At 35.5% G+C, this 15,535-nt stretch overlaps 1 protein-coding gene across 1 annotated transcript in view; it reads right to left on the bottom strand.

The window, feature by feature from the left end:
• Window positions 1-15,535, bottom strand: part of PTPRK (protein tyrosine phosphatase receptor type K) — a 625,738-nt gene that overhangs the window by 21,699 nt on the left and 588,504 nt on the right. Inside the window, exons 19-24 of the mRNA XM_052645975.1 lie at window positions 14,488-14,575; window positions 13,332-13,408; window positions 13,106-13,123; window positions 10,609-10,645; window positions 8,967-9,064; window positions 8,418-8,534 (exon numbers count right to left, since the gene is read on the bottom strand). Of these exons, the coding sequence (XP_052501935.1) occupies window positions 8,418-8,534; window positions 8,967-9,064; window positions 10,609-10,645; window positions 13,106-13,123; window positions 13,332-13,408; window positions 14,488-14,575 (435 nt within the window). The remainder of the gene's footprint in view (window positions 1-8,417; window positions 8,535-8,966; window positions 9,065-10,608; window positions 10,646-13,105; window positions 13,124-13,331; window positions 13,409-14,487; window positions 14,576-15,535) is intronic.

The following is a 15,535-nucleotide window of genomic DNA, read 5'->3' on the forward strand; positions in this document are numbered from 1 at the left end:
AACCCACTCCAGTATTCTTGCCTCCAGAATTCCATGGACAGAGGAACCTGGTGGGCTACAGTCTATGAGGTCACAAAGAATTGGACAACAACAAGAACACATACTTAAGAATTTTTCTTATTATAAGAGAGATTTTTAAATCTATATCTTTATTAATAATATAATGAAAATATATCTTGAATTAGTCACTTATTTTGATTTTCTTTTTTTAAATTTTCTAACTAGCTTTTTTTTCATATAAAATCATTATACCTTAAAATAATTTCACCCTTTTTAATAGTTTTGCCATTTATTCCTTTTGCTGTCTAATTTCCTAGAGCTTCCAAAAATGTTGGATACTAGTGAGCATGATTATCCACATTGCGTCTCTGATTATATTAATAACTGTAATGCCTCCAGTTTTTCACTCCTTAATATGTGTGCTACTGGTTATTGTTGAAATAGCTTTATCATGTTTAGGGAGTCTCCTTATTCTTTCTAATATAATTAGAGTATTACTATAAATGTATTTTAAATAAAATTAAGTGCATTACAGTATGTATTAATGAAATCACAGGATTTTGTTCCTTAATGCACTGAGATAATGAAATATTCTTCTAGATTTCCTACCACAGTTGTAAAATCCTTGAATTCTTAAAAAAAACAATCATGATAAATCAGGTAGTGATCTTTTCTTAATTCACTGCTATATTCACATTTTCAGTATGTCCTGAATTAAATTGGTCTGCAATGTATATATGTGTGCATACTTGAGAAAGAGAAACAGGCAGAGATTTAAAAAGAGAGACAGAGAAGAGCTTGAGAGAGTCCTATCTTTATATGGTTCTGTTATCACAGTTCTGCTAGCTTTTAAAATATATTTAGTTGGTTTTAATGGTTTTTCTATGGCCTAAATAGTTTGATTAACTTAGGCATTAGCTATTCATTAGTTATTCTTTAGAGGTTAAAGACACCTCAATTATGAAAACATAATGCAATTTTAATGGCAAATTTCAACACTCTTATTTTCTTTTACCAGCTCTTCAGATCCAGAACTCTCCTTGGGTTAAATACTGGAAATTATTATTTGCTAGAATTTCACTGTATATAGACTAAGATTGGAGAAGGCAATGGCACCCCACTCCAGTACTCTTGCCTGGAAAATCCCATGGATGGAGGAGCCTGGTAGGCTGCAGTCCATGGGGTCGCTAAGAGTTGGACACCACTGAGCGACTTCACTTTCACTCTTCACTTTCATGCACTGGAGAAGAAAATGGCAACCCACTCCCGTGTTCTTGCCTGGAGAATCCCAGGGATGGGGGAGCCTGGTGGGCTGCCGTCTATGGGGTTGCACAGTCAGACATGACAGAAGTGACTTAGCTGCAGCAGCAGTAGACGAAGATCTGTCTCTGCGTTCACACATAATATAACTTTCTTAATAGCATCTATAGCTATAGTTCTGTCCCTTTTGTGTTACCCAATGTCACATATTTTGTTTTGATTGCTCTTCATTTGGAATTGACAAGTGGTTTAGTTACTTTATTGATCTTTTCAAGGAAATAGATTTTTGATTAAATTTATTCTTTTCTGTCAGTGTCTCATTTTTATATCGGAGAAGGCAATGGCACCCCACTCCAGCCAGTATTCTTGCCTGGAAAATCCCATGGACAGAGGAGCTTGGTAGGCTGCAGTCCATGGGGTCACTATGAGTGGGACATGACTGAGTGACTTCACTTTCACTTTTCACCGTCATGCATTGGAGAAGGAAATGGAAACCCACTCCAGTGTTCTTGCCTGGAGAATCCCAGGGACGGAGGAGCCAGGTGGCCTACCATCTATGGGGTCACATAGAGTCGGAGACGACTGAAGTGACTTAGCAGCAGCAGCAGCATTTTTATATTTATTTTTCCCTTTGTTTTACTGACTTTTTTCCTGATTTTCTAGTTTAACTGTTTTTTAAAAGATTTTATACTATCTTTCAAAATAGAAATCACTTTTGATTATATATTTTTCTCCTAACATGGAATATTTTGATATAAACTTATTTATCTTCATAATACAATTTTAGTTCTGAGGCAATTGTTCAGTCACTCGGTTGTGTCTGACTCTTTGCGACCCCATGGACTGAAGCATGCCAGGCTTCCCTGTCCTTCATCATCTCCTGGAGCCTGCTCAAACTCATGTCCATTGAGTCAGTGACGCTATCCAACCATCTCATCCTCTGTCGGCCCCTTCTCCTCCTGCCTTCAATTTTTCCCAGCATCAGGGTCTTTTCTAATGAGTAGGCTCTTTGCATCAGGAGGCAATAGTTCATTCAAAGATTATTCACAAGAGGCCTTTGGTGATTTCTGAGCCTAATTTGGGGAGTTTCTGGTCAGTGATTTGTTGTTATTTTCCACTGGATTTTGGAAACATTTTGAATTTTTATTATGTATTTAAGTTTCCTTTATAACTAGGTTTGTGATTGATTTCTTTTTAGCTTTTTATTTTATATTGGAGTATAGCCAATGAGGGGCTTCCTAGGTAGCACTACTGGTAAAGAACCTGTCTGCCAATGCAGGAGACATAAGAGAGGTGGGATCCTTGCATTCCTATATACTAATAATGAGAAAGTAGAAAAAGAAATTAAGGAAGCAATTCCATTCACCATTGCAACGAAAAGAATAAAATACTTAGGAATATACCTACCTAAAGAAACTAAAGACCTATATATTGAAAACTATAAAACACTAATGAAAGAAATCAAATAGGACAGTAATAGATGGAGAAATATACCATGTTCATGGATCAGAAGAATCAATATAGTGAAAATGAGTATACTACCCAAAGCAATCTATAGATTCAATGCAATCCCTATCAAGCTACCAGCGGTATTTTTCACAGAACTAGAACAAATAATTTCAAGATTTGTATGGAAATACAAAAAACCTCAAATAGCCAAAGCAATCTTGACAAAGAAGAATGGAACTGGAGGAATCAACTTGCCTGACTTCAGGCTCTACTACAAAGCCACAGTCATCAAGACAGTATGGTACTGGCACAAAGACAGAAATATAGATCAATGGAACAAAATAGAAAGCCCAGAGATAAATCCACACACCTATGGATACCTTATCTTCGACAAAGGAGGCAAGAATACACAATGGAGTAAAGACAATCTCTTTCACAAGTGGTGCTGGGAAAACTGGCCAACCACTTGTAAAAGAATGAAACTAGATCACTTTCTAACACCACACACAAAAATAAACTCAAAATGGATTAAAGACCTAAACGTAAGACCAGAAACTATAAAACTCCTAGAGGAGAACATAGGCAAAACACTCTCTGACATAAATCACAGCCGGATCCTCTATGATCCACCTCCCAGAATACTGGAAATAAAAGCAAAAATAAACAAATGGGATCTAATTAAAATCAAAAGCTTCTGCACAACAAAGGAAACTATAAGTAAGGTGAAAAGACAGCCTTCTGAATGGGAGAAAATAATAGCAAATGAAGCAACTGACAAACAACTAATCTCAACAATATACAAGCAACTTATGCAGCTCAACTCCAGAAAAATAAAAGACCCAATCAAAAAATGGGCCAAAGAACTAAATAGGCATTTCTCCAAAGAAGACATACGGATGGCTAACAAACACATGAAAAGATGCTCAACATCACTCATTATCAGAGAAATGCATATCAAGACCACAATGAGGTACCATTTCACACCAGTCAGAATGGCTGTGATCCAAAAGTCTACAAGCAATAAATACTGGAGGGGATGTGGAGAAAAGGGAACCCTCTTACACTGTTGGTGGGAATGCAAACTAGTACAGCCACTATGGAGAACAGTGTGGAGATTCCTTGAAAAATTGCAAATAGAACTGCCTTATGACCCAGCAATCCCACTGCTGGGCATACACACCGAGGAAACCAGAATAGAAAGAAACACATGTACCCCAATGTTCATTGCAACACTGTTTATAATAGCCAGGGCATGGAAACAACCTAGATGTCCATCAGCAGATGAATGGATAAGAAAGCAGTGGTACATATACACAATGGAGTATTACTCAGCCATTAAAAAGAATACATTTGAATCAGTTCTGATGAGATGGATGAAATGAAACTGGAGCCGATTATACAGAGTGAAGTAAGCCAGAAAGAAAAACACCAATACAGTATACTGATACATATATATGGAATTTAGAAAGATGGTAATGATGATCCTGTATGCGAGACAGCAAAAGAGACACAGATGTATAGAACGGACTTTTGGACTCTGAGGGAGAGGGAGAGGGTGGGATGATTTGGGGGAATGGCATTGAAACATGTATACTATCATGTAAGAAACAAAGTGCCAGTCTATGTTCAATACAGGATACAGGATGCTTGGGGCTGGCACATGGCGATGATCCAGAGAGATGATATAGGGTGGGAGGTGGGAGGGGGATTCAGGATTGGGAGCTTGTATACACCCGTGGTGGATTCATGTCAATGTATGGCAAAACTAATACAGTATTGTAAAGTAAAATAAAGTAAAAAAAAAATAATAATAATAAATAAATAAAGAGAGGTGGGATTAATCCCTGGGTGGGGAAGACCTCCTGTAGGAGGGCACAGCAACCCACTTCGTTTTGTTGCCTGGAGAATCCCATGAATAGAAGAGGCTGGTAGGCTATGGCCCATAAGGTCACAGAGACTCGGACACCACTGAAGCGACTTAGCATGCACGCATAGCCGATGAACAATGCTATGATAGTTCCAGGTGGACAGAAAAGTTTATTGACTTTTCATAAAACTTAAACGAAGTTATAAGAAGAATGTATATTCCAAATTCTTTTGATGATAATGGAATCTAACTATTCATTAAATCATGTTTGATGGTTCTTTTCTTGAAATCTCCTATATTTTTGCTTATTTATTCTTGATTTGTCTAAGAAATTTTCATACATACTTTATAAATGTGATAATAATTATATTGCTCTGTATATTCATAATTTCCCACTTAATATTTCCCCTAATTATTTTTTGTTTGTAAAATTACTTTTAAGTATCATTTATAAAGAGTGGTATTTCTAGATCATGGATGTATAACTTTATTGTGGACATTGATGGCTATGTAAAATACCTATGACTAAATATGAAGTCATTGTGAACTGAAAGTGAGTCGCTCATTCATGTCTGACTTTTGCGACCCCATGGACTATACAGTCCATGGAATTCTCCAGGCCAGAATACTGGAGTGGGTAGCCTTTCCCTTCTCCAGGAGATCTTCCCAACCCAGGAGTGGAACCCAGGTCTCCCTCATTACAGGTGGATTCTTTACCAACTGAACAATTAGGGAAGCCCATGAAGTCAATTGTAGTTTAAATAAATTTCTTAGGAGAGGTGCATGAAGGTAAAACTAGTTGTCAAACGATATCAATATTTTAATATTCTGTAGACGCATTGCTTTACTGATTTACAGAGAGCTTGTGTACATGTGTGCTAAGTTGCTTCAGTTGTGTCCAACTCTGTGAGACCCTATGGACTGTAGCCTGCCAGGCTCCTCTGTCCATGGGATTTTCCAGGAAGAAATACTGGAGTGGGCTGCCGCGCCCTTCTCTAGGGGATCTTCCTGACCCAGCGATTGAACCCATGTCTCTTATGTCTCCTGTATTGGCAAGCATGTTCTTTACCACTAGCGCCACCTGGAAAGCCAGAGGGTTTATGGCAATTTAAATATGATCAGCAACACATGAAAATATGTCTCATCATACTCTTAAAATCAATCAGGATTATTATTCTTTTTCTAAAAGTGCTTGCTGATTTGAAGGTAAAAAATGGTATATCAGCACATGAGGTTAAACATTTTCAATAGGCATGTTAGCAGTTGCTTTTTTGTGGGGCAGAGATTCTGATATTTCCTTTATATTTATATGAAAGCTATGAGTTAAAAATAATAAATAATCACAATTTCTTTGTTGTGTGTGTATCTTTTAATTAATTTTTTGATACAGATAATTTTATACTTTTGTGTGATCAAATTTATTAAACTTTTCTGTAACAGTGTATGTTATTACTTTTATGTCTTACTTTAGTTCTCTCACACTGCCCACTAGCATTAGTCTTTCTGAACCTTTTTTTAAAAAAAAGTCAGATTTACTCCTGGGCTCAAACCCTCCAATGGCTGGCTACTTTTACCTTTCATACAAACTAAAATCATAGTGGCTCACAAGACCTCACTTATCTGGCTCTGTGATTTCTCTGACTTTAAATCACATTTCTTTCCCTTTCACTTACCTATCTCTCAATACCCTAGACTCTAGTATATTTTTCACTGCGACAGGAATATCATGCTTCTAGGTTTATGAAATCATTGTTCCCTCCATCAGGAATATTCTGCCAGGGACAACACCCCTGGGATATAATCCTTCCATGGGCTATAGTCATATTACTCTCTACCTCACTTGCTTCAAGCCTTTAGTTCAGTTCAGCTCAATTCAGTCACTCAGTCGTGTCCGACTCTTTGCGACCCCATGAATTGCAGCACACCAGGCCTCCCTGTCCATCACCAACTCCTGGAATTCACTCAGACTCACGTCCATCAAGTCGGTGATGCCATCCAGCCATCTCATCCTCTGTCGTCCCCTTCTCCTCCTGCCCCCAATCCCTCCCAGCATCAGAGTCTTTTCCAATGAGTCAACTCTTTGCATGAGGTGGCCAAAGTACTGGAGTTTCAGCTTTAGCTTCATTCCTTCCAAAGAAATCCCAGGGTTGATCTCCTTCAGAATGGACTGGTTGGATCTCCTTGCAGTCCAAGGGACTCTCAAGAGTCTTCTCCAACACCACAGCTCAAAAGCATCAATTCTTCGGCGCTCAGCCTTCTTCACAGTCCAACTCTCACATCCATACATGACCACAGGAAAAACCATAGCCTTGACTAGACGGACCTTAGTCGGCAAAGTAATGTCTCTGCTTTTGAATATGCTATCTTGATCATACCTTTCCTTCTAAGGAGTAAGCATCTTTTAATTTCATGGCTGCAATCACCATCTGCAGTGATTTTGGAGCACCCCAAAATAAAGTCTGACACTGTTTCCACTGTTTCCCCATCTATTTCCCATGGGACCAGATGCCATGATCTTTGTTTTCTGAATGTTGAGCTTTAAGCCAACTTTTTCACTCTCCTCTTTCACTTTCTTTTTTTTTTTTAAATTTTTGTTTTTACTTTATTTTACTTTACAATACTGTATTGGTTTTGCCATACATTGACATGAATCCACCACGGGTGTACATGCATTCCCAAACATGAACCCCCCTCCCACCACCCTCCCCATAACATCTCTCTGGGTCATCCCCGTGCACCAGCCCCAAGCATGCTGTATCCTGCATTGGACATAGACTGGCGATTCGATTCTTACATGATAGTATACATGTTTCAATGCCATTCTCCCGAATCATCCCACCCTCTCCCTCTCCCTCTGAGTCCAAAAGTCTGCTATACACATCTGTGTCTTTTTTGCTGTCTTGCATACAGGGTTATCATTGCCATCTTTCTAAATTCCATATATATGTGTTAGTATACTGTATTGGTGTTTTTCTTTCTGGCTTACTTCACTCTGTATAATCGGCTCCAGTTTCATCCATCTCATCTGAACTGATTCAAATGTATTCTTTTTAACGGCTGAGTAATACTCCATTGTGTATATGTACCACTGCTTTCTTATCCATTCATCTGCTGATGGACATCTAGGTTGTTTCCATGTCCTGGCTATTATAAACAGTGTTGCGATGAACATTAGGGGTACATGTGTCTCTTTGAATTCTGGTTTCCTCGGTGTGTATGCCCAGCAGTGGGATTGCTGGGTCATAAGGCAGTTCTATTTGCAATTTTTCAAGGAATCTCCACACTGTTCTCCACAGTGGCTGTACTAGTTTGCATTCCCAACTCCTCTTTCACTTTCATCAAGAGGCTTTTTAGTTCCTCTTCACTTTCTGCCATAAGGGTGGTGTCATCTGCATATCTGAGGTTATTGATATTTCTCCCGGCAATCTTGATTCTAGCTTGTGCTTCTTCCACTCACGTTACTTTTTCAACTACTCCTTTCTTGGTCATTCTTTTAAAACTGTAAACTATTCCTTCCTCTGCCTCAGCCATGTTCCCTTTTTCCATTCCCTACATTATTTTTATACATGGCACTTTTCAAAAGATATGATTATTTATTTATTAATCTTTATTGCCTTTCTCCCCACAACAGATTATAAGCTCCACAAAAGAAAGGGTTTAATACATGTCTCAAGGTTCAGAAACATACCTGGTACATGTTATGCTCTCAAATAAATATTTGTGAAATGAATAAATAAATAGATGGATTTTATAGCATCCTTATAACAACTCTTGACAGGGATTTTAAGAAAAAAGAAACAATTTCAATATACTTAATTTTGTAGAATGTTAAGGTACTTACCCTTTCCAGGGTGAATGTCCTAACTACATATTCGGCAAGTGGTTCCATTTCTACACAAGTTACTTTGAAGTCACCATAAACTTCGGTATCATCAGGCCAATACTTATAGCATTTAACCTAAATGACAAAAAGTATATATAGGTCAACCTGAATATGTAATACACATTAATCAAGATGATTTAATTTCAGTGATAACTCTTCAGGTCATAGTTAAAAGACAGTTTAAAAATCCATACATAATAAAAAAATCCATAAATAAAAGAATCTGTAACACAATAGATAGAAAGATTTTGCATAATCTCATAAAAACATACAAACCTGACAATGCAACTAGATTCTAACATAAAATCAAAGCTTATTTACTTTACTAAATGAGAAATCAAATAATTTCTTAGCAATCAAAGATTCACTTAGGAGCACTCAGTTGAAATGCTATGGCTAAGAAAGTTTTTCAAACAATTGAATGGTATTCTATTCTAAGTGTGTTATGTATTGCTGTTCAACTTATACTCATATTTTATAACACACAGGGTGTTTTTTGCCTCTTACCCGGCCAACTTCCACTAAGTTTGTGACCATCACAATGCATGCAGACTGCTCTTGCCAGATCATTCTCCAGAAATCATACACTGTTTCATGAACTGGGCCTATAAAAAATTAATTTGAATAGTATGTTATCAGAGAAATTGTGTAGTTAAAAAGAAGTGTAGATAAGAAAAAGAACAATATAAAATAAATGAACCAAAGTAGAAATTGTAAAGGCCTAGCACAAAATGTCACTAAAAGTGACATTCAACTCAAATCTAAATTCACACTAAAGGCAAAAAATAGTTGTATACAAGTTTGTTTGCTTCAGTTTGCCTTCTGTGTTTTCAAATTCAGAAGATAGCACTAGTTTTTAGGGTACTTATATCTCTCTTGTTGATGTTGTATACGCCACTCGGTCGTGTCCAGCTCTTTGCAATCCCATGGACTATAGCCCACTAGGCTCTTCTGACCATGGGATTTCCCAGGCAAGAATACTGAAGTGGGTTGCCATTTCTTTCTCCAGGGGATCTTCCTGACCCAGTGATCAAACTTGTGTCTCCTGTTTTAGCAGGCAGATTCTTTATTCACTGAGCCACCAGGGAAGCAGGGGCTATATCTGTCTCTAAGTTACTTTAATTCATCTTCATGTAAATAGCAAAATAGGAAGTCTTATGCCACCATCAACCAAATGGCAGACATTACTAATTAAATATACACACATCATTTATAAACAGTGCAAGTTTAGGGGTTAATCAAGAACTATCAGATATATAAGGACATGTGCTAATTTATGGTATCATCTCTGAGCTGCAAAAGCATCTACTGGGCTAAACTTTACCCTAATAGCATGAAACAAGAATATCATTCACCATGGATGATCTTTCTAACTTTAAAGAGTTTATAATTAATTAAATTCAGTAACTCCAAAGATATGGGAAAAACACTTAGAAAATAACCTGTGTAAAAACAGCAAATTAACTTTTGTTTTACTTTCCTTTTTTTATAAAGTAAGATGTGCAGTTTTCTTATCTGATGGTCAGTGGTCAGTTTGGGGAGATAACTAAAGGTATCTTGGTATGGTCGTTAGGATACCTTTATTCCCCAATGTGCCACTCTAACAAGATTTCTTCACTTTCTTCTACTTTTCTATGAAGAATGAACTCAACTAAGTTCCCTTCAGCCCTTCCCTATGTTTTAGTCTTGACTTGCAAAAAAAATTGTTGCAACTCAGTCCAACATGGCAATGTTGGCCTTGGATACTATTACATGCCAGCCCAACAAACTCTGCTGCAAAGAAATAGGCACCTTATATAAGATGAGAGCTCAGTTGCTTTCATCAGAAAATAAGTAATTTCTCTGCCCAGCACTGTTTACTAGTGCTCTGGGACATCCGGATACCAAGAACCAAATCTCAAAGACTACCAGCAGCTTCTATTTTACTTTTAGTTAAAAAAAAAATAAATCAAGGTTTAATTTATATACATGTTAAAGAGATAAAACAATCTGTATTATACAGATGAATAAAGAACAGTGTTAAATGGAAGAGCTGATTTTTTTTTAAATTATCAAATTGCAAGAAAACATCATATGGATGAATTAAGCAAGTTTGATTACTCTATAATTATTTGGTTATTCTACTCTATTTTAAAAGGCAAAGTTTTACCTTGAGTTGCAATGTAGTGGCTTGGTCTCTGGTAGCCCTAAAATAGGAGAACAAAGTGGTCATCATTTTATATCTGTGTCAGAAATAAATGAATGAAGGCATAAAAAGATGAAGACAACCACCTGTTAAGATTAAGTTATAGTAAAAAGTCCAGAAATGAGTAGTGAACTCATAGTTCACTTCTCAAACCTAGGTTATCTGAAAGGTAAAAATGAAACAAAAATTAAATATTTTAAGGGGTCTGATTAGAATACATATTGCACAATTGAGTTTTGCTTGCTAGGAAATAACTTTATAGATTTTGTTTGGTTTCACTACAATGTTTATGCCTTCATGTTAATCTTTGGTTTCATTCCTGGCAAAACTGTGTCCAAAAATATTAATTCTTATTTTATCATCCAAAAGTACAACACACTGCATTACAAATGGACAACGACATATTAGAACCATAAAAAAATAACAGAACATTCCAATGTTAGAGCTGGACAATGCATGTGTGCATCAAGTCAAAGTCCTGCTGAAATTTTTTTTACAGAATATTTCTATTCGATAATATGTTCAGGAATCTGCCAAAACTATTTTGTATGTGCTGATAATATTAATTTACACACACATAATTATAGGTACACACATATATAGGGAAAAAAAACTTTTAAAAAATGCATCTTATCCTGAACAAAAGGTTTAGCACATTTTTCTTTATTTTTATAGTGTGCCAAGAGTTTTATGTGGTTAAGCATTTGATATTGTTTCATAAAGAAATTACTCCAAATAAAAGATAAGTTGTCAGTTGCTTTCAATTGATTTGAATTTCAATAGATCATTAGTAGCAAAAATGTTAATAGGGTTAAGCTTTGTCTTTGTTGTGTCTTCAGCAAAGGGTTTTAGTAAAAGCTTGAGTTAGCAGACCATCTGGTCCTATCCAAAACATCTATAAGACATTTGGTGCATACCAAAAATTGCTGATATTTACAGGACCCTTGGTTGTGCCCAAAGTGTCCATAAGACATTTGGTCCATGCCAAAAGGTCCTTAAAAATTGTTCCTGTCCAAAATGTCCATGAGCATACTTGGTCCATGCCAAATGGTATTGGATGGCACCAAATATCAAGGACTTCTGGCATGGACCAAATGTCTCCATGGACATTTTGGAAAGGAGCAAATATCAAGGATGTTTTGGTATGGACCAAATGTCTTAATGGATGTTTTGGATAGGACCAAATGTCCTGCCAGGGTCTTGGCAGAAAACCAAGGTTAAACTAAATAGGTAAGAACAAGTACAAATTTGTCAGAGAACTGTTGATATTTTTATTCTAGAGAATAGACTGTTTAGTTTTCCATATTGAATGAGAGTAAAATAATGATCAAAAATTAACCAATATACTCAAAGTCTATAGTTAATAAAATTCATTAATTCAAATATGTAAATAATGACAAGTCACAAAATAACTATAAAACATGAACTTAATAAATATGATAAAATTATTATTTATAGATCCTAATTATACATATATTTTGCATATCTATAAATGTATCATATATGCTGTAATTGTTGATATTTCTATCTTTTGCCTTACAAGTAATGCAATTTAGAATTAATTCATTTCAGTATGCCTGAACTAGTTTTTTAAATAGTGAAGTTTAATGAGTACTTAATATGTGCTAGGCATTGTGCTAAATGATCAACATGAATTACTTCATTTAATTCTCACAATAAAATGATGAGGTTAGTGGTATTGTTATTATCCCCCCTGAAAAGATGAGGAAAGCAAGGGACAGAGGGATGAATTAACATTCTTGCAATTTCCAGTGTGATTTTGAACCAAGAAATATGAACAGAGCCTGTCCTTCTTGGATGTAATATACTGCATCCTAAATATTTTATTTTATTTGATAATTACTTGCATTAAACAAAGGATCTGCATGTACATACGTCTTAACCAACACTGAACAGTGGAATGTATATCAAAACAAACTTTCATTTTTATGATTCAATATATATGTGTGATATGTGTATTTTATAAATGCAATTTTGTAATTATTTTGCCTAAGTAATTTTAATACTTAACAAACCAATAACCACACACCACAAAATAGTCTCCCTACCCATTTTTAACATCAGAAGTCAAATGTAAAAAAGTAAAATTTCAGAAACACTAATACACATCATACTATCCAGCTTCTCACATATGTTTAGGGAAGGGTAGGATAAAAGCCAGAAACAGAAACCATCAACAAATAAAACTCGAGTACATAATAAATTGTCAAAAGCTAAAAATGATCCTGCTTTTCTAAACATAGAAAAGGGAGGGAGGTAAAATAGATCTTTACACATGTAAAGGAGTTACAGAAAAATGAACATAGATATACTGTATGAGGCTAGTTAGGTGAAGCATGCAGAAAGAACTAGTAGTAAGCATTAGTAAAAACTGTAATTAAGAGTGGTTACATTAAGTATTTATAATAGGGTGCTGTTATTTACATATAGTGGTACTTACATCCCTGTACAGCCAAATCTACAGCCCAAACCAAAGTCAGGTGTGAAAGAAAGCACAACAACGTCAGTAAGTACTAGGACGCAGAACAAAGAAAAGTGTACAGTTTGTTCTTTATTTTAAAAAGCTAGCAATCACTTTATAGGTAATAAAAAGGAAAAGATTTATATATATACATATATATATATAAGTCAATAAATCGGGCATACTGCAGGATAAAAATACTCACATCTATATAGTTGGCATTAATGTAATCTGAAGAAGGATCATCCTCAACAGGTTGCAAAATTACTCTGGAGTGATCATCTGAGATTTTTAAAGGATAAAATAAAAGCTATTAAGTTTCCCCCCTGTTTTGAGACAATGGTTCAGTGGTTAACAACAGATTAGCCATAATATACTTTTAAAATTTCACTGGATACCAGTCATTTGAAAAAATGCAAGAACTTTAATGAGCTCATTACTTATTTTGATGATAATATTCTGTTAAGAAAGCTTCAATGACTAGCATCTTCATAGTTAGGAAATTTTTAGTAGAAATGATAATAATGTCTGATAAATCATCATTTGAGTCATAAATTTTTCTGAATTACTAAACTTGCCTTAACTCCTAATTTTGCTTGTTAGGCATGATTTTAAATGGGTGGGATCTTTTCTCCCTGTACTTTACAGCAAATGGGCCGCAGAATTAGGGAGTGAATTTTGAAACCCTACTCTCAACTTCTTATTTTGTGAGAGTTATGGTTACTCTCACAAAGGTTAAACTCTGATGTATTCAAAAGAGACTGTAAAATAATTTAAATGGAGAATAAAGTAGCCTAAGTAAAATCAGCAGCTAGTTACAAGCTAAACTATCTGTCACTTTTCTTACTGCTCCTACGGTTTCATATGATAATCAATTTATTTATCTCATGAACACACCTTGAAGACATAATCAGGAGGAAGTCCCTAATGAAAAATAACTTGGAGCAAATGGGATTCAGGCACTGGCTCCAAGAAAGGAAACAAGGTATATGGAAGGAATAACACTCCCACCTTGAATGTGTTTGGTGGAAGAGTTATAGTAATTTAGCATGAAAAAAATCCTTCATATTCATTATCCTAATATTTTCAGTTGTTAATGACACCTCCAGGCACTTATGTGCAAACAGCACATTATCACCACAAGATGAAGAATCTGAGTCAATTAATGAGAATGATGACAATTTCAGAATTGCTGCCAATACCCAATGCTGTTATAATATTAAATAGGTTACTTTATAAACAGACTGCCATCCTCTGGGATTTTTTTTAAAGTTTAAAACCATAGAAGGAGTAGTTGCAAATTTACCCTTTATCTTCTACACCTGGTTTTTACATTTATCAAGAATCATAAGAGCACTTACATGCTATAATGTTTCCATATCTGTTTTTTGCTCTATTTTGATCTTTTTTAGCTACATCCCAAGATGCTGACTGTCCTTCAAAGAAGCTCTAGAAAAAAGCACAATTAACAAGCACACTGAATTTAATTCCTTTCTTTGAATCAAGTCTGTCTGTTTTAAAGACTAAAATAGTAAAAGCCACTTTCTCAGGGAGGAAGGGAGTCCTACAGCAGTAAACAAGATCAATTTTCAGACCTCAAACTTGTTTGTTGGACTCCTACTTGTTCATCTTGGATTGGACTGAGTTCAAATTGAGGACAACAAACAACTTTAGGGGGAAAAAAGCAGGGGGGCGGGGGGAGGAGCCTTGAAAGTATTTCAAATTTAACATCACTGCAACTTTGTGAGACGGAAGTAAAGAAAGCATCAGAGACTTCAAAACTACTTTTAATGAGCATCTTTCAAAAATATGCTTCCTTTAGCATTTCTAACAGGACAAAGAAAACCTGTTTCCTCCCATAATTATTCATTAAATCATATGCAATACATCATATTTTAGTTTCTTTGAAGATCCTGAAAAGGACTCAGTCTCCACAACAAGAGACCATATGAAAATTGAAAAGAGTCACCATCTCCAAGAATCTTGGAACAGATGAATTTGTTGATTGGTTTAATTACCATATGCAGCAATTTAAAATATGAGTATAGATATCTTTTTGCAGAAAAACTTAAACTTTGCTCAACACAAGAAAGGGGGTCTTCAAAGAGCCAATGGTCTTTGAAGTGAGATACACAGGAATACTCATGCAATGAACAACAACAAAATGGTTCTGACAGAATATTGTAATTCCTTGTACTATTTTTGTTTTATTTTATTTTTTAATATAAATTTATTTATTTTAATTGGAGGTTAATTACTTTACAATATTGTCACCACAGCATAGTGTTTCCAGCGTATATCTAAAACTGACATTCAAAATTCAAAAATAATTTCCAAACTAAGGTATAACAAGTAATCTGTAAATAAAAGGCGATGTTTAGAAGATTCCTTATGAAGTTAAATGTATTA

The sequence above is a fragment of the Budorcas taxicolor genome, chromosome 9 (genome assembly GCF_023091745.1).
Source record: "Budorcas taxicolor isolate Tak-1 chromosome 9, Takin1.1, whole genome shotgun sequence".
NCBI classification, from domain to species: Eukaryota; Metazoa; Chordata; class Mammalia; order Artiodactyla; family Bovidae; genus Budorcas; species Budorcas taxicolor.